This window comes from Heterodontus francisci, chromosome 14 (assembly GCF_036365525.1).
Source record: "Heterodontus francisci isolate sHetFra1 chromosome 14, sHetFra1.hap1, whole genome shotgun sequence".
Classification (NCBI taxonomy): Eukaryota; Metazoa; Chordata; class Chondrichthyes; order Heterodontiformes; family Heterodontidae; genus Heterodontus; species Heterodontus francisci.
In genome coordinates, this window is record NC_090384.1 from 29,160,511 (window position 1) to 29,183,632 (window position 23,122).

Genomic DNA, 23,122 nt, shown 5'->3' on the forward strand with positions numbered 1-23,122 from the left:
CAGATGTTAACACTTGAAAATCACCAGTGTTGCATACCTTTGACTGCATCCACAACATCTGGATCGAGAGCTGGTCTGGACATGTTGAACCCACTGTTCTTGCCTTTGCCTCGAGCACAATGTGATGCCAGATGCTGCTCAGTGTAAAAGTATTCTAGCAGCGCTCTTGTTAGTTTGCTGGGGTCACTCCTCTCAGCAGGACTGATGGAATTTAAATTAAGGCAACTGACTGAAATTCCAGAGCCAGGTTGCATTCCGTCCTTTTAAATATAAGCAACAAGAAACATTATAGAACAGTGTATTTAAAACACTTTCCTGCACTTGATTATAGAATCCCAATCAGACTGTATCTTAATTTAAACTCCAAGCAATTTACTTCTATGAACATGCAAACTAAACAAATTAACCACTGACATAAAGTTTTGCTGTGCGAACATAATGTACCAAGTTTGCATTTACCACTGTGATTTCCCAAATAGCAAGTTCCTAATTTTAGCTTGGAGGTGGGGGTGGGGGATGGTAGGGGGGAGTAGCTGAAGAGAGGGGAAATGCAGCATCAGAAAGGACAGGAAAAGTCACAGGAAATCTCATTAATGGGTGAGTCAAGTATAGAAAAGTCTGAGGCCAGGGATCATGTTGCCTGTTAATTCTCTTAAACCCCAATTTATTTATTTTTTAAATTTATTTTATTTAGAGATACAGCACTGAAACAGGCCCTTCGGCCCACCGAGTCTGTGCCGACCAACAACCACCCATTTATACTAACCCTACAGTAATCCCATATTCCCTATCACCTCCCTACACTAGGGGCAATTTACAACAGCCAATTTACCTATCAACCTGCAAGTCTTTGGATGTGGGAGGAAACCGGAGCACCCGGCGAAAACCCACGCAGACACAGGGAGAACTTGCAAACTCCGCACAGGCAGTACCCAGAATCGAACCCAGGTCCCTGGAGCTGTGAGGCTGCGGTGCTAACCACTACGCCACTGTGCCACCCATATTTATGCTCTATGGAAGCAATTCTGTAATATGTGTTGGTTTCTTTTGTGCCAAACCTTACATGTTTCCACTGCAGGCCAGATTCTGCAGTAATAGACAATTACACTTATGCAAGATTCATGCAACTATGCACAGTCAATGCAGTCACACATGCGGCTTTGTCAGTCTTTCCAAGATTGACAAATTGTCAGGCCAAGGTCAGTACAGATGACTAGCAATGCTCAGAGTGCCCAATTTAAAGCAATGGGCTCAACCAGTAGCAATCAAGCTTTATATTTATTGCTACTAGTACACAACAATCAGGTACTATGCAAAGCCTCCATCAAGGGGCATCTTGATACCTCTAAAGGCACTGATGTCACTGTATTTAGTTGAAGACACTGTCTCCAACAACATTCTTGCCATAGGCAAACCGGAAGATAACTGGGGTATTAGCTGAGGAAGGTGCATGATGTCAGGGTCCTAAATTTGGGAAGAATGTAACCTCCAATAATTAGCGAAATTGTATTTTGCAAAACAAAAAATAACACTTTGAGATAAGCACCGAGATAAAATCATCTCTTGTATCATAAATTTATAGCAGTTTCTGAATCTAAGTTGCTAATAGCAAAATTCTTAAAAGTTGTGACATTAACATATCTCTTAATGTGATAATACTCAAAAGATTTAAAATCTTAAATCTTTAGCACTATTGCAAATGGCTTGCTCTAGTGATTATGTCATAGGATGAGGGCAGCGTAGCCGTTTATATAGTGAAGGATGCAATGAAATTGAAAATACAAAGTCAAAAATTTGAACTCATCATTAGATTTAAGGGATGGAAGGAAATGGCCTATTAGTCTATCAAAGTTCATCTCTCTGGAAAACAGGTAAATTGCCAGAGTTTCAAAAGTGTGTAAACAGGGCAAAAATGTAACTCAACACTCCATTATTTTAAACAAGTTTTTACAATTTCTGCCCAGCCAGGTAAATTATTGCAAACATTTATCACTTGAGTAAACTTGTCCTCCTGATATTTGTTTTAAATTAACCTTTCACTAAGTTCTATTTATGCCCTGTGGCCCTACCTTTCTGGTTTATTTTGAAGTAATATTTATACTATTTAATTTATTCCAATAAGATCTCCCCTTAATGCTTCCTTTCTCACTTAAGTGTCTATTATTTAATCACAGCTCACCACTCTTACACTTGGAGTAGTCTAGTCATATTTTTCTGTACCTTTTCTGTGTATTATGCTTTGACTTAGTCACCAATCTGAACATTGTACTTTCAGTATGGTCTGAACAAAGCAAAACTTATTTAAACTTGTATTTTCCTACTGTGACCATGCAGCTGGTTATTTCTTTTTACCGTTTCACCACAATTTTGCAATCCTGGGATCCATATCACATTCTGCCACAATTATTACTATGTCTCCAGAGTCGTTTGTTTTTTTTTAAGACCCAACATCCACTTTAAAGAACCTAAAGATCTTGTTGCTTAACCAGATAGAAAAGATCATACAGTTCATTTTAGATTGCTTCCGTTTCTTTTGTCAAATATGTTTGAAACAACCTATAGTTGAATTCTGGATATTGAGTCATCTGGAAATTGCTGAACTTTGTGTTTTAAAAAACAAAAGGGAAGGTCAGCACAAGGTTGGCTGGTAAACAAGTCTTACTGGAAAGCATCTGTTTGTAAGTAACCCAGCAGTGGTGGTGCTTGTGATTCTGAAAGGATGTTTGCAAAGGAATGACAAGCCAAGAATAATGGTTGTCACAGGACTTGTTTCTAGAAAAAGTTAATTGCAATTTAAACTGTGAAAGAAAAAATGGTAATTGGCCTGAAAACATGAAGTAGGAGATGCTGCCTGCCTGCCTGCCAAGAGAAGACAGCTGATATCTTTCTCTCTTTGAAGAATCCCTGCATCTTTAAAGAATTCCTACATCAAGTTTTACTATTTCCTCCTGTATTTGAAGAAACCTTTACTGCTCTATTGCTGCAATAAGACCTAAGAAGATCCTTGTTGCTGCTTCCTGCTGTAAAGCCTGACTGGAGCTTTCTTTGCTGCATCTTTTGGAAGCCTACCCAGACTGATCAACAACATCGCCTGGAAAGAAGGTTCTTGGAAGATTCCATTGACAGCCGCCTATTCGCCTTTGGGAGACCTCGCCAAAACAAAGGACTTTCTTCCATATCTTCTTTTAAGCCTAAGTTTTTATTTTAATTCCTTCTATTTCTTTTTAACAACTGTGAACAAAAATCCCTTTTTTTCTCAGTTAACCAGTTGTGTATGTATGTGTGTGTGTGCGTGAGGGCTAGGATAAATAAGGGGCTTTAATATTTCAATTTGCTTGTATGTTTACTTTATTATTGGTTAAGACTTGGTTTATAATAAACAGATAATTTTGTTGTTTATTAAAACCTGGTTGGTGTTCTTTATTCTGGGGGAAAATAGAGTATCTGATTGACGGTTTTGGTAACTGGGAAAATTTAAATATATGTTGTGACCTGTGAAGAAGTGGGATTGAATTAACAGTGCATTCCTCCCACCTCAGTCATAACACATTATAGAACCAAGCTGAATATGCAAAGTATAGAAGAGAAGTGAAAAAGCAAACAAGAGGGATAAAGAAAAAGTATTAGATATATTAGCGGGTAACATAAAAGTCTTTATAAACACATAAACAGAAAAAGTTTAATCAAAGGAAGGCTAAAACCGATTAAAGAGCAAAAAGGGAATCATTTTGTGGAAGCAGAGGACATTAATAAAGTACGAAATGAGCACTTTGCATCTGTCTTCATTAAAGAACAGGCTGCTGCCATTGTCACAGTAAAGAGTAGCAGAAAAATTGGATAGGATAAAATAGAGGAGCTACCTAAAAGGTTGGCAGTGCTCGGAGTAGAAAAGTTACTCAGTCTGGTGGAATGCACCCTAGGTTACAGAAGAAAGTCAGAGTGGAGATAGCAGGGGATCTAGCCATAATATTACAATCCTCCTTAGATATGGGAACATTGCCAGAGGACTGAAGGTTTGCAAATGTTCTGGTGTTAAGGAAAACTTGGGCACAAGAATCTAAAACAAAATTAATTGGCACCTGGAAAAATATGGGTTAATAAATGACAGCTGCCATGGTTTTGTTAAAAGCAAATCGTGTTTGACTAACTTGGCTGAGTTCTTTGATGAAGTAACAGAAAGGGTTGATGCTGTGTTTATGGACTTGCAAAAGGCATTTGATAAAGTACCATATAATAGACTTGCTAGCAAAATTGAAGCCCCATGGGATTAAACAGACAGTGGCAGTGTGCAGATGAAATTAGCTAAGAGAAAGCAGAGAATGGTCAACAGTTGTTTTTCAACGTGGTAGGAAATATGGGGTGGTGTCCCTAGGGGTGGTATTAGGACCACTATTCTTTTTGATATATACTAATGGCCTGGAGTTGAGTAGACAGGACATAATTTCAAAATTTACAGATGACACAAAACACAGAAATATGGTAAACAGTGCAGAGGATTTAAACTTACTTCAGGAGGACGTAGACAGGCTGGTGAAATGGGTGGACACATGGCAGATAAAAATTTAACGCAGAAAAGTGTGAAGTGATGCCCTTTGGCAGGAAGAATGAGGAGAGATATTACAAGCTGAAGGGTACAATCTGAAAGGAGTGGAAGAACAGAGAGATCTGGGGGTATCTGTGCAGAGTTTGCAAGTTTTCCCTGTGACCGCGTGGGTTTTCGCCGGGTGCTCCGGTTTCCTCCCACAGCCAAAGACTTGCAGGTGATAGGTAAATTGGCCATTGTAAATTGGCCTTTGTAAATTGCCCCTAGTGTAGGTAGGTGATAGGGAATATGGGATTACTGTAGGGTTAGTATAAATGGGTGGTTGTTGGTCAGCACAGACCCGGTGGGCCGAAGGGCCCGTTTCAGTGCTGTATCTCTAAATAAAATAAAAGGCAGTTAACAAAACTGAGGTTCATGGAATAGGAGGGTCAGTGTCCAATTGGATAAAAAATTGGCTTAAGGATAGAAAACAACGAGTCATAGTAAATGGTTGTTTTCACACTGGAGGATGATAGACAGTGGTGTTCCCCAAGGGTCCGTGCTAGGACCACTGCTTGTTTTGCTACATATAAGTGACTTGGATCTTGGAATACAGAGTAGAATCTCAAGCGGGCTGCTTTGTCCTGGATGGGGCCGAGCTTTTTAAGTGTTCCTGGAGTTGCACTCCCCCAGGCAAGTGGAGATTATTCCATAACACTCCTGACTTGAGCCTTGTAGATGGTGGAAAGGCTTGGGGAGTCAGGAGGTGTGTTACTCGCCACAGAATTCCCAGCCTCTGATCTGTGCTTGTAGCCACCATACTTATGTGGCTGGTCCAGTTAGGTTTCTGGTCAATGGTGACCCCCCCCCCCCCCCCCCCCCGGATGTTGAAGGTAGGGGATTCAGTGATGGTAATCTTGTTGAATGTCATGGGGAGATGGTTGGATTCTCTATTGTTGAAGATGGTCTTTACCTGGCACTTAAGTGGCACAAATGTTACTTGCCACATATCAGCCCAAGTCTGAACATTGTCCAGGTATACTGCATGCGGGCACAGACTGCTTCATTATCTCAGGAGTTGCAAATGGAATTGAACACTGTGCAATCATTAGCCAACATTTCCCGCCTTTGACCTTATGATGGAAGGTCGGTCTTTGATGAAACAGTTGAAGATGGTTGGGCTATGGACACTGCCTGAGAAAATCCTGCAACAAACACCCAGGGCTGAGATGACTGGCGTCCATCAACCAAAACCATCTAGCTACAACTTCAGCCAGTGGAAAGTCTTTCCTCGATTCTCATGGACTTCAATTTTACTAGAGCTCCTTGGTGCCATACTCAGTCAAATGCTGCCTTGATGTCAAGGGCAGTGACTTTCACCTCAGCTATGGAATTCAGCTCTTTGGTCCATGTTTGGACCAAGGCTGTAATGAGGTCTGGAGCTGAGTGGTCCTGGCTGAACCCAAACTGAGTATCAGTGAGTAGATTATTAGTGACAAAGTGCTGCTTGATGACACCTTTCAATACTTTGCTGATGATTGAGAGTAGGCTGATAGGGCTGTAATTGGCCAGATTGGATTTGTCCTGCTTTTTGTGGAAAGAACATAGGGCAATTTTCCACTTTGTTGGGTAAATGCCACTGTTCTTGCTGTACTGGAACAGCTTGGCTGGAGACAGGTTAGTTCTGGTGCACGTGTCTTCAGCATTACACCAGAATGTTGTCGGGTCCCATCAACTTTGCTGCATCCAGCTTACTCAGCCATTCCTTGAGGACGTTCAGGGCAATGGAGAGAGAACAGGACAGTTGGATTAATTTTAAATTGCTCTAGCAAAGAGCTAACATTGACTAGATGGAATGAAGGATCTCCTTCTGCAATGTAAATTTGATTCTATACCAATGATTGTTATGAACGTGGGAAATGTCTGCAAGCCAACTGGAGGCTGCGTAGCCAAAGAGTTTGGGGATGTGGAGGCCTGCTGACCTTAATGGTAGGGCCTCACTTAAATGAAGGATCTCAGAGTCCAGCACAACACCGAGCCAGATTCATTACCTGGCTGGCAGGTGGCAGCAGAAATTCAGAGGCAGTCAGTGGAAGATCAGCAATCGGAGGATTCCTGCATGACTGGGGATCGGGTGGGTAGGGGCATTAGCTTCTTATTCCATCCCATTCCGATGGGATGTATCTATGTTGTTGAGGGAAGCAGAATATAGAGTACAAAAACCAACGGTGGAAATTGCAGAGGCTCTGGGAAATGTTCCCTCTGTGCTGCATGGCTACGTGTAACCCTAAATTCCCCACACAGTCAACCCTTTTAAATTACCACCTGCGCATGGCTGCGCAGAAAAATCTAATGGTGCCACGCACTTAAACAAATTGCCCGTGTACTCAAAAAAAAAAAATTAGAGGGAACATTGGTCTGGACACAATCTTCCAATCGTCTGATATGGAGAACTGCAAATGTTGCACCCTTGTTTAAAAAAGGAAAAGGCTTAACCTGGCAATTATAGGCCAATGAGCCTAACTTCAATGGTGGGGAAACTTATGGAGACATTAATGCGGAACAAAATTAATTTGCACTTAGATATTCCATGTTTGATCTCTTCCAATCAGGTTTCTGCCCTCATCAAAGTCTTAAATGACATCCTATGTGGCTGGGACCTTGGTAAATTATCCCTCCTCATCCTTGTTGACCTGCCTAGAGTTTGATATGGTTGACTACACTATCCTCCTTCAACGCCTCTCCTCCATGTTCCAGGAGAATTTTCTACATCAATCTACATCCAGTCCAACAAGGAAGGAGGCATTGCTGGATCTAGTTCTGTAGAATGAGGTGGGTCAAGTGAATCAAGTGACAGTAGGGGAACATTTGATAAAGTCCGACATAACAGGCTTGTCAGGGAAGTTAAAGGCCATGGGATAAACAAGACAGTTGCAGCATGGATACGAAATCAGCTGAGTGACAGGAAACAAACAGTAGTGGTGAACAGTTGTTTTTTGGACTGGAGGAAGGTACATAGTGTGGTTCCCCAGGGTTAGTGTCATAACTTCTGCTTTTCTTGATATATACTCATGACCTAGAGTTGGGTGTACAGGGCACAATTTCAAAATTTGCAGATGACACAAAACTTGGAAATATTGTGAACTGTGAGGAGGATAGTGATAAACTTCAAGAGGACATAGACAGGCTGGTGGAATGGGTGGACAAGTGGCAGATGAAATTTAATGCAGAAAAGTGTGATGTAATTAATTTTGGCAGGAAGAACGAACAGAGGCAATATAAATTAAAGGGTACAATTCTAAAGTGGGTGGAGGAGCAGAGGGACCTGGGGGTATATGAACACAAATCACTGAAGGTTGCAGGGCAGGTTGAGAAATGGTTAATGAAGCCTAGGCTTTATAAATAGGGGCTCAGAGTACAAAAATAAGGAAGTTATGATAAACCTGTTGTTACGACCAGGTGAGAAAGAGGTCTAGGGTTCCCTTTCAGCCTTCACCTGGTCTTACTGTAACAGGGCTTAATCTTAAACACATTGTGTTTTTAGCTCCCCCTTGGTTCACCGTTTTCCAATTATAAGGCAAAGAAACCAGCACAAACAGGTTTTCTTAGGTTTAAAGAAGAAAGGTTGAAATTGATTAAACTTTAATGCGGTTGACGCCTATGGATACATGACACACCCACACTAGCATGCATATGGGATACACGCATGCAAACAGAGACAGAAAAGAGAAGAAAAATAAAATGGAAATGTTTGAGGCAATATCTGAAGAGTTTTTGTTACAGTTCTTCGAGCTCACTGTAGAGTCCTTGATTGTAGGTAGATCTTGCTTTTCGCTGGGACCCAGTATTCTTCTTAAACCTTGTTCGCTACAGGAGACTTTTCTCTCTTGGGGTTCATGGGGATTCAGAGGCTTGTGAGAAAGAGATGGGGGCAGACAGGAGAGAGATCTTCTCAGTCCAAGAGCAAACAGACTTTCTACCCAAACTGTTTGTACAAATTCAAAAAGCTCAGGTTGCCCAGCAGATTAGTCATGCGACTAGCTGGTTTGACCATGTCCGTTTGTGTATTCGGCCATCTTAGCAGGCAACCTGGAATGCAAGCTCCCCCACCTTCAACGTCTGGTGATCAAAAGTCCATTGTGGGTTGAATGTCAGGGAATGGCTGCTTTGTCCTTCCAAACACCGTCTGTTAACATACAAATGTCTTTTCCAGCCACAGCTGATCTGTTCAACAAGTCCTCCCCTCACCCCAGTCACGGTTTACAATCAATGTTCATGACAAAATTAATGTGCCTCATTCTTGCAGGTGGGGGCCTAGCATGACACTGCATAAACACTGGTTCGGTTACAACTCAAGTATTGTGTTCAGTTACAGCATCCCACTTTAGAAAGTATGTTAAGGCATTAGAGAGGGTGCAAAAAAGATTCACAAGAATGGTTCCAAGGATGATGAATTTCAGTTAAGTGGATAGGTTGGAGAATTTGGGGCCTTTATCCTTAGAGAAGAGATTAAAAGGAGAATTGATAGAGGTATTCAAAATCATGAGGGATCAGGACTAAGTAGATAGAATCCCTAACCAGAGGACACCGATTTAAAGTGATTGGCAAAAGAAGCGACGACAATATGAGGAAAAACATTTTAACACAGCGAGCAGCTCATTAGCTTGTGGAATGCACTGCCTGAGAGTGTGGTGGAGGCAGTTTCAATCGAGACCTTCAAAAGAGAATTGAATAATTATCTAAAGAGCAAAAATTGCAGGGCTACAGGGAAAAGTCAGAGGAGTGGGACTAGGTGAGTTGCTCTTGCAGAGAGCTGGCACAGATATGACAGGCCAAATGGCCTCCTTCTATGCTGTAACCATTCTATGATTCTATGAAACCCTCATCTATGCCTTTGTTATGTCTGGACTTGACTATTGCAATGCTGTCCTAGCCGACTTCCCATTTTTCACCTTTCATAAACTTTAACTCATTTTCAACTTCGCTGCCTGCATCCTAACTCGCATTCACCATCCCATTCACCCATCACACCTATGCTTGCTAACCTATATTGGATCCTGGTCTGATATAGCTTCAATTTTAAAATTCTCATTCTTGCTTTTAAATCCCTCCATGACCTTCCCCTCACTATTCCTGTAACCTACTCCAACTCTACAACCCTTTGACATCACTGTGCTTCTCCATTTCTGGACTCTTGCACATCCCTTTCATTCTATTCTCATATTCTCTCTTTGCCAGTCTTATTTTTTTTTTCACCTCCCCTATCAACTTATTGTATTTGGCCTGGCCTTGGTGCCACACTCGCTCAAATGCTGCCTTGCTGTCAAAGGCAGTCACTCTCACCTCACCTCTTGAAATCAGCTCTTTTGTCCATGTTTGGACCAAGGCTGTAATGAGGTCTGGAACCAAGTGGTCCTGGAAGAACCCAATTAAGCATCGGTAATCAGGTTGTTGCTGAGTAAGTGCCGCTTGATAGCACTGTCAATGACACCTTCCAACACTTTACTGATGATCAAGGGTAGAGTGATGGAGTGGCAAATGGCCAGATTGGATTTGTCCTGCTTTTTGTGGACAGAACATACCGAGACAATTTTCAACATTGTTGGGTAGATGCCAGTGTTGTAGCTGTACTGGAACAGCTTGGCTAGGGTGCAACTAGTTCTGGAACACAAGTCTTCAGTACTACTGCCGGGATGTTGTCAGGGCCCATAGTCTTTGCTGTATCCAGTGCTTTCTGCCTTTTCCTGATATCATGTGGAGTGAATTGAATTGGCTAAAGACTAGTATCTGAGATGCTGGGGACCTGAGGAGGAGGCCAAGATGTATCATGTATTTACTTGGAACTTCTGGCTGAAGATGGTTGCAAATGCATCAGCTTTATCCTTTACACTGACGTACTGGGCTCCCCCATCATTGAGGATGGGGGACTGGATGTGGCAGGACTGCAGAGCTTTGATCTGATCCATTGGTTGTGGGATTGCTTAGCTCAATCGCATGCTGCGTCCGCTGTTTAGCATGAGTGTAACCCTGTGTTGTAGCGTCACCAGGCTGGCACCTCATTTTTAGATATGCCTGGTGCTGTTCCTGGCATACCCTCCTGCACTCCTCATTGAACTAGGATTGATCCCCTGGCTTGATGGTAAGGGTAGAATGAGGGTTATAGCTGGCCATGAGGTTACAGATTGTGGTTGAATACAATTCTACTGCTGCTGATAGCCCACAGCACCTCATGATGCCCAGTTCTGAGCTGCTAGATCTGTTCTGAATCTATCCCATTTAGCACGGTGGTCGTGCCACACACCACGATGGATGGTATCCTCAGTGTGAAGATGGAACTTAGCCTCCACAAGGACGGTGCAGTGGTCACTCCTACCAATACTGTCATGGATAGTTGCATTTTGTCCTCAGCCGTATCTTCTGCCTCCACAAGAAGATCCCCTTTTCAGTCCCTAATCGACCCCACCCATCTTATGACTATCCTTTTACAATTATATATTTATTCAAGACTTTTGGGTTCTCTTTTGTTACCACTAATCTATTCTCAGCCTCTCAGTTTGCTCCTCTTATTTCCTTTTTCAGTTCTCATCTGTACTTTGTGTATTCAGCTTGTTCTCTACTATGTTATGAAACTGACATTTATCAAAAGCCTCCTTTTTATGTTTCATTTTGGTCTTAAATTTTTGGTTATCCAGGCAGCTGTGGCTTTGGATGCCCATCTTTTCCCCCCTCATGGGATGTGTACCCAAACTATCTTCTTTTTGAAGGCTTCTCACTGCTTAGCTACTGTTTTACTTGCAATCTTTCATTCCAATCCATCTAGGCCAGATCCCTTTTCAGTTCAATGAAATTAGCCCTCCTCACTTGGATATTTTCACAATTGATTTTTCCTTGTCCTTTTCCATAACTACTTTAAACCTAATGGTACTGTGATCACTTTTCCCAAGTACTCTCCCACCGAAATATGCTCCAACTGCACCACTTCATCCCCAAAAACGAGATCCAGCACTGCTTCCTTCCTCTTTGGGTTGTAAACACACCGATCAAGAAAGTTCTCTTCTACACATTCCAGGAATTTTTCCACCTCTTTGCCCTATACACTGTTATTTTTAAAGTCTTTACTTAGATAAATGAAGTTCCCCCTTATCACTACTGTAAAGTTCTTGCAGCTTTCTGCAATTTGTGTGGAAATCTGCTCCTCAATCTCCTTCCCACTATTTGGTGGTCAGAAGCATAATAGGTCCTCTGCTATTCCTTAATTCTAACCAAATGGTTTCTGTCTTTTAACCCTCAAGCACATCATCCCTTTCTAGTGTTCTAACAGTATATTTGATTAATATTGCCAGCCCACCGGCCTAAGTTTTATCCTGCCCTATCTTTCCTGAATATGTTGTAGCCAGGTTTATTAATTTCTCGTTTGAGCCAAGTCTCCATTATTGCCACTACATCATAATCTCTTGTTGCTCTTTGTGTCTGCAGCTCGCCAACCTTATTTATCATGCTCTGGGCATCTGGGTATTTAAGGTGCATGAACCCATCTTAGTCTGCCTTACATTCCCCAACCCCATGCCACCCACCCACCTCCCCCCCTCCCGTCTAATCCCTCATATTTCTGAACTCTTTACTCTAATCCTGTTTGTCTCTCCTCATTCTCGCTGTACCTTGTGTCTCATCTCTTATGCTTCAACCTGTTGGTGGAGCCCAGAAGGGGGTGCAAAAGATAGCATAGAACATTTGCAACTATCTTCAGCCAGAAGTACTACATGGATGATCCATCTTAGACTCCTTCTGAAGTCGCCTCCATCACAGAAGCCAGTCTTCCATTCAATTCAATCCATGTGATATTGAACAACAGATAAGCGCACTGGATATGGCCAAGGCGATGGGCCCAACAACATCCCGGCTGTAGTGCTGATGACTTGCATGCCAAAACTAGCCGCACCTCTAGCAAAGCTGTTCCAGTACAGCTACAACACTGGCATCCAGCTGACGAAGTGGAAAAATGCCCAGGTATATCCTGTCCGCAAAAATCAGGATAAATCCAATCTGGCCAATTACAGCCCTATCAGCCGACTCTCAATCATCAGCAAAGTGATGGAAAGCATCATTGACGGTGCTATTAAGCATCATTTACTCACCAATAACCTACTCACCAATGCTCAGTTTGGGTTCCATCAGGATCATTCAGCTCCAGATCCCATTACAGCCTTAGGCCAAACATGGAATTCAGCTCTTTTATCCAAAAATAATTTGAGAGTAACTGCCCTTGATCAAGCGTGGCATCAAAGAGCCCTAGCAAAATTGAAGTCAATGGGAATCAGAGGGAAAACTCTCCAGTGGTTGGTGTCATACCTAACACAAAAGAAAATGATTGTGGTTGATGGAGACCAATCATCTCAGACCTGGGACATCGCTGCACAAGTTCCTCAGGGTAGTGTCCTAGGCCCAACCATCTTCAGCTGTTTCATCAATGCCCTTGCCTTCATCATAAGGTCAAAGTGGGGATGTTCACTGATGATTGCACAATGTTCAGTTCCATTCACAAGTCTGCAGATAATGAAGCAGTCCATCGCTGCATGCAGAAAGATCCACACAACGTTCAGCCTTGAACTGATAAGTGGCAAGTAACATTCTCACCATACAGGAAATGACCAGCTCCATCAGGAGAGAATCTAATCACCTCCCCTTGACATTCAATGGCATCGCCAAATCCCCCACCATCAACATCCTGGGAGACATCATTCCCTCTACGCGGGACTCCCCAAAACCTTTCAGTCATCTACAAGGAAAAAGTCAAGAGTTTGAACACTTAAGAAGCTCTTGCCATCCAGGACAAAGCAGCCCACTTGATTGGCACCCCATCCACCACCTTAAACATTCACTCCCTCCACGACTGGCATACTGTGGCTACAGCGTGTACCATCTACAACATGCACTATAGCAACTCGCTAAGGCTTCTTCGACAGCACCTCCCAAACCCGTGATCTCTACCACTTAGGATAAGAACAGCAGGTGCATGGGACTACCAGAACCTGCAAGTTCCCCTCCAATTCACACTTGGAAATATATCGCCAATCCTTCAGCTTCGTTGGGTCAAATCCTAAAACTCCCTAACACCACAGTGGGAGGAGCTTCATCACATGGATTACAGTGGTTCAGGAAGGCAACTCAACACGACCTTCTTAAGGGAAATTAGGGATATGCAATAAATGCTGGACTTGCCAGACATCCTTGAATGAATAAATAAATTTAAATCATAGAATCATACAACACAGAAGGAAACCAGGTCATTGTCAATCAAACCTGCAGATAAGGGTGGTGCTGTTGTTGTCTGGCGTACCGACCTTTACCTTGCAGAGGCTCAGCGCCAACTCTCAGACACTTCTTCCTACCTCCCCCGGACCATGACCTCACCACCAAGCATACAAGCTACTGTCCACAGAACTATCACTGATCTCGTCTCCTCTGGAGATCTTCCCTCTGCAGCTTCCAACCTCATAGTCCCGCAACCCCGGAGAGCCTGCTTCTACCTCCTTCCCAAAATCCACCAACAGGACTGTCCCGGCAGACCCTTTGTTTCAAGCCTGCTCCTGCCCCACTGAACTTCTTCCTATCTTGACTCTATCTTTTCTCCCCTGGTCCAGTCTCTTCCCACCTACATCCGTGACTCTTCTGACACCCTACATCATTTTGACAATTTCCAGTTTTCTGGCCATAACCACCTCCCCTTCACTATGGACGTCCAATCTCTCTACACCTCCATCCCCCACCAGGACGGTTTGAGGGCTCTCTGCATCTTTGTTGAACAGAGGCCCAACCAGTCCCCATCCACCACCACCCTCCTCCGCCTGGCTGAACTTGTTCTCACATTGAACAACTTCTCCTTCAACTCCACTCACTTCCTCCAAGTAAAAGGTGTTGCTATGGGTACCCGCATGGGTCCCAGTTATGCCTGTCTTTTTGTGGGATATGTCGAACATTCCTTGTTCCAATCCTACTCAGGCCCCCTCCCCCAACTCTTTTTCCAGTCCTTGATGACTGTATCGGTGCCGTTTCCTGCTCCCGCCCGGAACTAGAATACTTTATTAACTTTGCTTCTAATTTCCACCCTTCTCTCACCTTCACATGGTCCATCTCCAACACTTCCCTTCCCTTCCTCGACTTCTCTGTTTCCATCTCTGGGGATAGGCTGTTTACGAATATTCATTATAAGCCCACCGACTCCCACAGCTACCTCGACTACACTTCTTCACACCCTGCCTCCTGTAAGGACTCCATTCCATTCTCCCAGTTTCTCTGTCTCCGAAGCATCTGGTCTGATGATGCTACCTTCCACGACAGTGCTTCTGATATTTTTTCCTCAACCGAGGATTCCCCCCCACTGTGGTTGACAGGGCCCTCAACCGTGTCCGGCCCATTTCCTGCACCTCTACCCTCACTCCTTCCCCTCCCTCCCAGAACCACGACAGGGTTCCCCTTGTCCTCACTTTCCACCCCACCAGCCTCCAAATCAAAAGGATCATCCTCTGCCACATTCAGCGTGATGCCACTACCAAACTCATTTTCCCCTCCCTTCCCCTGTCAGCTTTCCGAAGGGATCGTTCCCTCCGTGACACCCTGGTCCATTCCTCCATTACCCCCACCACCTCGTCCCCTTCCCAAGGCACCTTCCCCTGCAATCGCAGGAGGTGTAATACCTGTCCATTTACCTCCTCTCTCCTCACTATCCCAGGCCCCAAACACTCCTTTCAGGTGAAGCAGTGATTTACTTGTAATTCTTTCAATTTAGTATACTGTATTTGCTGCTCACAATGTGGTCTCCTCTACATTGGTGAGACCAAATGCAGATTGGATGACCGCTTTGCAGAACACCTCCGCTCAGTCTGTAAGCATGACCCCGAGCTTCCGGTTGCTGGCCACTTCAACACTCCCCCCTGCTCTCAAGCTCACATCTCTGTCCTGGGATTGCTGCAGTGTTCCAATGAACATCAACGCAAGCTCGAGGAACAGCATCTCATTTACCGATTAGGCACACTACAGCCTGCCGGGCTGAACATTGAGTTCAATAATTTCAGAGCATGACCGGTCCCCCTTTTTATGCTTAGTTATTTTTTCTTTTTCTTGTTTTCCTTTTTTATTTGGTTATTTTATTTTAGGTTTTTCAGTTTGCTTACCCACTGTTTTGTTTTTTTTAATGTGTTTTTTTATGTTGGTGCTTGGAGTGCTCTGTGCTTTACGGTCATTCACACCCTATCTGTACTAACATTTTGTCTTTCTTCAAAGATTTACAAACACCAGCCACAAGCATTCTGTCCAATCCCGACATCAACACTTCAGAGGAAGCATGAGTTAAATGAAGTAACACCTGATGTCACACGTTGATATCCTACTCATGCGTGGCAACGTCCGCCATACTTAAGCGATTATGTTACAAACTGCAGTAATATCCAAAGAGAACAATGTAAGCAAGCCATTGAAATTCTCAATTACCAAGAAGGGGAGGGATGTAGTGTATACATTTATTGCTCATTTGATATGTAGTGTATTGTTCATTTGAGGCCACCATACATGCTTGGTGCAGCATGCGCAGTGTGCCACTAGACGGATTCAAAAATAAAACTTCAGTTTACAGCAGCAATCCAGAGGGTAGTGTTTCTTCCAGAGATTTACAACAGCAAATCTAGAGTGTGAGATCTTACACATAGCATCTCCAGTCTCCGTAACTGAAGTCCGTCATCTCTGGTACCATTCTAGTAAATGACCTCTGCACCTTCTCCAAGGCTTTGACATCTCTTACTTACTCTCTCACACACACCAACTAATCAATTTCTCATACCCTCTATTCATGTAGCTTCTCTGAGACTGTACAATAGTTTTATTCTATGGATTCATATCCATGGAAATCATATTTATGCCTCCTAAATGTATTTTACTTTGGAGCCATTGATGAAATGGCAGACATTGATTTTCATCTGATTAATCTACATTCAAGTGAAAACAACCAATCAATATAAAGATTAATTTTATATAAAGAGATGATTCTTACCGATGGTTGGCTCTGTCGCATACGTTTACGAGCAGCTACTGCTTTCAGATTACGACATATATCTTTGAAAGGTGAAGGCTGTAACCTATGTTGCAGGCGTGGTGGCTCCTGTAGCGAAGGGCATTGGTACTGTGGAAGCTGATGATGAAGTGTATGTTGTGGACGTTGTGGTGCTGGTGGCAATGACTGCAGGTCTTCTTGCTGCCATAAAAATGTCTTCTGGTCAGGTAGTTGCTGCTGGGGTTGTGGCAGTTGGTGTGGGGATGACTGCTGCATCTGTGGTAACTGATGTGGTGATGGTTGCTGGAGTTGTGGCAACTGATGTGATGACTGTTGCTGGAGCTGTGGCAACTGATGTGATGACTGTTGCTGGAGCTGTGGCAACTGATGTGATGACTGTTGCTGGACTTGTGGCAATTGCTGTGGCGACTGTTGCTGGAGTTGTGGCAACTGATGTGGTGAATTCTGCTGGAGTTGTGGCAACTGATGTGGTGAATTCTGCTGGAGTTGTGGCAACTGATGTGATGACTGTTGCTGGAGTTGTGGCAATTGATGTTGTGACTGTTGCTGGAGCAGAGTTAACTGATGTGGTGACTGTTGCTGGAGTTGTGGCAACTGGTTTGGATTCAATGGATGATGCTCCAGCACCAGCTGATGTTGACACTCGTTATTTTGTGGTGCCTCACAGAGCTGTTCTTTGAGGTTTCTTTGCTGATACTGGTGTTTTGGTTGCTCTGGGTAACATTGTTGGCTACGATGCTGCTCTGGAATTTCATCACATTGTTCAATCTTAAGCTCTTGTTCTGAACACTTCTGTTGTGTCTGTTGAGGTTCTGGACTCTGCTGATCCACTGGTTGTTCTTCTGGCTGTTGAGTTTGATACTGTTGCTGAAGGTGTACCTGCGTTGATGGGTGATGAGAATGATGTTGAGAATAATGGTGTTGACCCTGATCCTTTAAAGGTTGATGTTGATGGTCTGTTGGAACAGGTATTAGGGTGCCTCCTTCTTCTCCAACTTCTGATTGCAATAGATGGAGTCTGTAGTACTGGACAAGATTTTCCAGAAAGGCAAATGTAGCCACAGAAGGAACTTAAAAAATAAAACACAAGTTAATTGCATCAAAATCAGTGCCTGTAAGTGAACCACTGATTAAAAACTGTTGTGATAGAGTGAGAAACAAGACTTTGAAATGTGGACTGCTAACTTTTGCAAATGTTACTTATTGTTTGCACAAAGAGTTCAGCAATTTATTGTGCAGAGTAGACAGTATCTCTTTTGTTGGAACACATAGGCTGTATTTAAGAGCAAAAAATACTTCTTGAAAAGAGGAAAAAAGAAAATGTAACGTAAGAAAGTGTGCACTTGCTTTTTTTGGGGGGGGGGGGGGGGTTGGGGGGGGGGAACAACTACAGCTTCCTCCCTCCCCTGAAACACACATCAAACTCTTAATCTTGGCAAAACATCTTTATTCAATGTTCATCTCCAGGACATCTTTCTTGTGCACAATTCTTTCTAATCATATGGGAGTAGCCCAGTCCAAAACCATGTTTCTACTTTGAATCTATTGACAGTACTAAGCAATTCTATCAGGTTTTTCCCTTTACAAATAAAAAAGATCCACAATGCAGTAATCATCTTATCAAATGGAGTAACCCTCTAAACATGCCCTGTAATACTCCTGGGCATAAAAAGTGCAACTATCTTTTTTTCATTTAAATACAGGAAAATGAGACATCTATAGCAATGTCAACCAATGAAATAATTTTACAATCTTATTTTCAAAACCAAAATAGTTATTTCCATATTTAGGTGTATAGTACCAGCAGGTCACGCCATCAGCAAGAAGTCGCATGTTCTGGTCAATGGAGGTTTGTTTAAAATTTGTAGTAGAAATGAATCACCAGGACTTGGCAATGAGATCAGACATTCTTGCTGTTATTACACTTAACATTACTGGATGGGTCATGATCGGCTGATTTTACTTTGTTTGAAAGAAGGTGCAATAGAAATGGACTCAGTAATTCACAATACCACTACCAGATCTATAATCCAGAAATCATAATGTGCTTGAATCCTAGAAAGAGGACAAAGCATTCAAGATACATGGTTGTAAGCAATCCATACTTGACCAGAAATATATGGAATCAGCATCTAATAATGAGAAATCCTCTAATGGGGCTTTCTCACAACCAATGAAGAATATCAGTTTTCCTCTGAAACTCAATCTGCTCAGACTGAGAACTTGAATAAATCATCTAAGTAAAGGAAGCCCTGAAGGGACTGCAATTCAATGAAGCCTGCTGCTGCTCAGGTCAGGTTTAATGAGAGTACTTGCACTATGATTTTACTCTCTCTACATTGTCCAAGAATTTTGATGCAAAAATGTTATCCTGTATCCCAGCGAAGCAATGCCTCGATTTTAAAATTCTTATTCTTGTTTACAAATCCCTCCATGGCCTTGCCCCTCCCTATCTTTGTAATCTCCTCCAACCCCACAACCCTCCAAGATATCTGCGCTCATCTAATTCAGGCCTCTCGAGCAAATCAGATTTTAATCGTGCCACCATTGGTGGCCGTGTCTTCAGCTAAGCTATAAAATTCCCTTCCTAAACCTCTCTGCCTCTCTTTCCTCCTTTAAGATTCTCCTTAAAATTACCTCTTTGGCAAGCTTTTGGCAATCTGACTTAGTATCTCCTTATGTGGTTCGATGTCATATTTTGTTTTAAATGCTCCTGTGAAGCACCTTGGGACGTTTTCTTCTGCACCAACCCTGGGAAAACTCTCCCGCAGGTCATGTACAATTGCACTTTCAAGCTGCCAACTGCCTTCCATTTACCACGAAATGTGGAGATTTTTTGCTAATTTTACAATGGAAAAATTGATGGCTGTGAATTGATTTTTTGCCCCAGAGCCTTCCCGAGTGTGTGACAGTGAAACCCCATGGAGGGAGCTTTTTTCTTACACTTTGCTAATGTCCTGCATAAGCCTCTTAAACTAAGTGTTCAGGTAACCTCCTGGCTTGAAAGGGACCCTGGTAGCACTGATTGATGTGGATCCCATGGAAACAAAGGACACTTCAATTAATTACATTGCGATCAAAATACCCCTTGACTGAAGACTGAAACAAACTGACATCAAAACCGAGATCACAATAATAGCAAAGAAGCTACAGTACTAAAATGTACAAGAGCTTGTTTAAAAGGACCACTAAATATCAATAAGCTACGAAGTAAGAACTTATAAAATGCCTCAGAAGAAAGTATCTAATTAAGCTATGAGAAGAACTTTAGCCTGGTGTGAAACTATTAATGACAGGAGGAAATGTGCAACTACAAATAATGACAGGACAAGATGAATCAAGATGCATCAAGATGCAACATCCAGAACAAGGTTTTCTTCACAGCATGGGATACGGACGATCATGATGCACACACAGCTACCATCTTACAGGGTACCAATTTCCTCTTTTAGGAGAATCACCTATTTATTGAATGTGGCGGGTGAACAAAATATGAAAGAATTGTTCCTATAAGTTTTGTTTGAACATTGTTTAGACTAGCATTAAAAACTGTCTCACATTTTTCTTAACCCACAACAATTGCATGCTGTGCAGCAGGATCTGCATGGGCTTATGACCGGTGATTCATCCACCTGAAAATTTGTAGCAATCATTAATAAGAGCACGAATACCTAATTAATACAGGTGGGATTTGATGAATTGATTTTTAGAAAACATCAAAACACTGTTACAAATATGTGATCACTATTTAACACACTCCAAACCTTCCTGCCACTACGATGAGATTTTACAGGGACTTCTTGATGATATTACCTCGTAATGGAGCATCAGGAAATGCATACTATCAGCACGAAATTATAAGCTTAGCAGTAGGTTTATACATTTTAAAGACAGAAATTCATTTCAATATTCAAATAGCATCAAACTCTGATATTTCAGAGTTATAATCTGAAACTCTAGCAATATTAAAATAACAGCTTCTATAATTGATTAACAGTCATTGAACAATGCAACTCCTGTTAGTGGCTCTATGGTAAAAAAAAATTTAAAAGTGAGATGCAAATGTTGTAAAGTAAAAACATCCCACCATGCTTGGCAGGTTGATTATACGAATATGCTAGTTTGCTATTTTTGTGGTGTGCATGGGAAAGAAGGTTCTGCAAAGCATTTTTTTACGGATAAAAAAGCAAATCCTTCCGAGATTACCTGAGATCACTATGTAACTGTTCATAAATTACCTCTTCCAGTAATGGGGCAAGGTACTGGCCAGGCAGATTTTGCACTTAAAGCACTGGAAGATTTTTATTTTATTCTTATACGGCAGAGAAAGGCAAGCAGGCTTTAGCAATCTGCTTTTGGCACAATTCCCCTGAAATTTCCCTTTAAATACAAAATTATTAAACAAAGAACAAAGAACAGTACCGCACAGGAACAGGCCATTCGGCCCTCCAAGCCTGCGCCGATCTTGATGCCTGTCTAAACTAAAACCTTCTGCACTTCTGGGGTCCGTATCCCTCTATTCTCATCCTACTCATGTATTTGTCAAGATGCCTCTTAAACGTCGCTATCGTACCTGCCTCCACCACCTCCCCCGGCAACAAGTTCCAGGCACTCACCACCCTCTGTGTAAAGAACTTGCCTCGCACATTCCCTCTAAACTTTGCCCCTCGCACCTTATACCTATGTCCCCTAGTAACTGACTCTTCCACCCTGGGAAAAAGCTTCTGACTATCCACTCTCTCCATGCCACTCATAACTTTGTAAACCTCTATCATGTCGCCCCTCCACCTCCGTCGTTCCAGTGAAAACAATCCGAGTTTATCCAACCTCTCCTCATAGCTAATACCCTCCAGACCAGGCAACATCCTGGTAAACCTCTTCTGTACCCTCTCCAAAGCCTCCACATCCTTCTGGTAGTGTGGCGACCAGAATTGCACGCAATGTTCCAAGTGTGGCCTAACTAAGGTTCTGTACAGCTGCAGCATGACTTGCCAATTTTTATACTCTATGCCCTGACCGATGAAGACAAGCATGCCATATGCCTTCTTGACTGCCTTATCCACCTGCGTTGCCACTTTCAGTGATCTGTGGGCCTGTACGCCCAGATGTCTCTGCCTGTCAATACTCCTGAGGGTTCTGCCATTTACTGTATACTTCCCACCTGTATTAGACCTTCCAAAATGCATTACCTCACGTTTGTCTGGATTAAACTCTATCTGCCATTTCTCCGCCCAAGTCTCCAACCGATCTATATCCTGCTGTATCCTCTGACAATCCTCATCACTATCCGCAACTCCCCCAACCTTTGTGACGTCCGCAAACTTACTAATCAGACCAGCTACATTTTCCTCCAAATCATTTATAAATACTACAAACAGCAAAGGTCCCAGCAATGATCCCTGTGGAACACCACTAGTCACAGCCCTTCATTCAGAAAAGCACCCTTCCACTGCTACCCTCTGTCTTCTATGACTGAGCCAGTTCTCTATCCATCTTGCCAGCTCACGTCTGATCCCATGTGACTTCACCTTTTGTACCAGTCTGCCATGAGGGACCTTGTCATAGGCTTTACTGAAGTCCGTGTAGACAACATCCAATGCCCTTCCTTCATCAATCATCTTCGTCACTTCCTCAAAAAATTTGATCAAGTTAGTGAGACACGACCTCCCCTTCACAAAACCATGCTGCCTCTCGCTAACAAATTCATTTGTTTCCAAATGGGCGTAACTCCTGTCCCAAAGAATCCTCTCCAATAATTTCCCTACCACTGACGTAAGGCTCACCGGCCTATAATTTCCTGAATTATCCTTGCTACCCTTCTTAAACAAAGGAACAACATTGGCTATTCTCCAGTCCTCTGGGACCTCACCTGTAGCCAATGAGGATACAAAGACTTCTGTCAAGGCCCCAGCAATTTCCTCCCTTGCCTCACTCAGTATTCTGGGGTAGATCCCATCAGGCACTGGGGACGTATCTACCTTAATGTTTTTCAAGACGCCCAACACCTCCTCCTTTTTGATATCGACATGACCCAGACTATCTACACTCCCTTCCCTAGACTCATCATCCACCAAGTCCTTCTCTTTGGTGAATACTGATGCAAAGTATTCATTTAGTACCTCACCCATTTCCTCTGGCTCCATGCATAGATTCCCTCCTCTGTCCTTGAGTGGGCCAACCCTTTCCCTGGCTACCCTCTTGCTCTTTATATACGTCTAAAAAGCCTTGGGATTCTCCTTAATCCTGTTTGCCAATGACTTTTCATGACCCGTTTTAGCCCTCCTGACTCCTTGCTTGAGTTCCTTCCTACTTTATATTTCTCATGGGCTTCGTCTGTTCCCAGCCTTCTAGCCCTTATGAATGCTTCCTTTTTCTTTTTGACTAGGCTCACAATATCCCTCGTTATCCAAGGTTCCAGAAACTTGCCAAACTTATCCTTCTTCCTTACAGGAACATGCCGGTTCTGGATTCTAATCAACTGACGTTTGAAAGACTCCCACATGTCAGATGTTGATTTACACTCAAACAGCCGCCCC

The 23,122-nt window shown here is 42.9% G+C and overlaps 1 protein-coding gene across 4 annotated transcripts in view; it reads right to left on the minus strand.

Annotated features, from left to right (window-relative positions):
* The window catches only part of prdm11 (PR domain containing 11), a 186,648-nt gene that overhangs the window by 44,995 nt on the left and 118,531 nt on the right, over positions 1-23,122 (minus strand). The window contains exons 8-9 of one of the 4 annotated variants that reach the window (XM_068045939.1): positions 16,566-17,656; positions 38-260 (exon numbers count right to left, since the gene is read on the minus strand). The exons of the other annotated variants lie outside the window; for them this stretch is intronic. Coding sequence (XP_067902040.1) covers positions 38-260; positions 16,566-17,656 — 1,314 coding nt within the window. The remainder of the gene's footprint in view (positions 1-37; positions 261-16,565; positions 17,657-23,122) is intronic. 4 annotated transcript variants of the gene reach the window in all.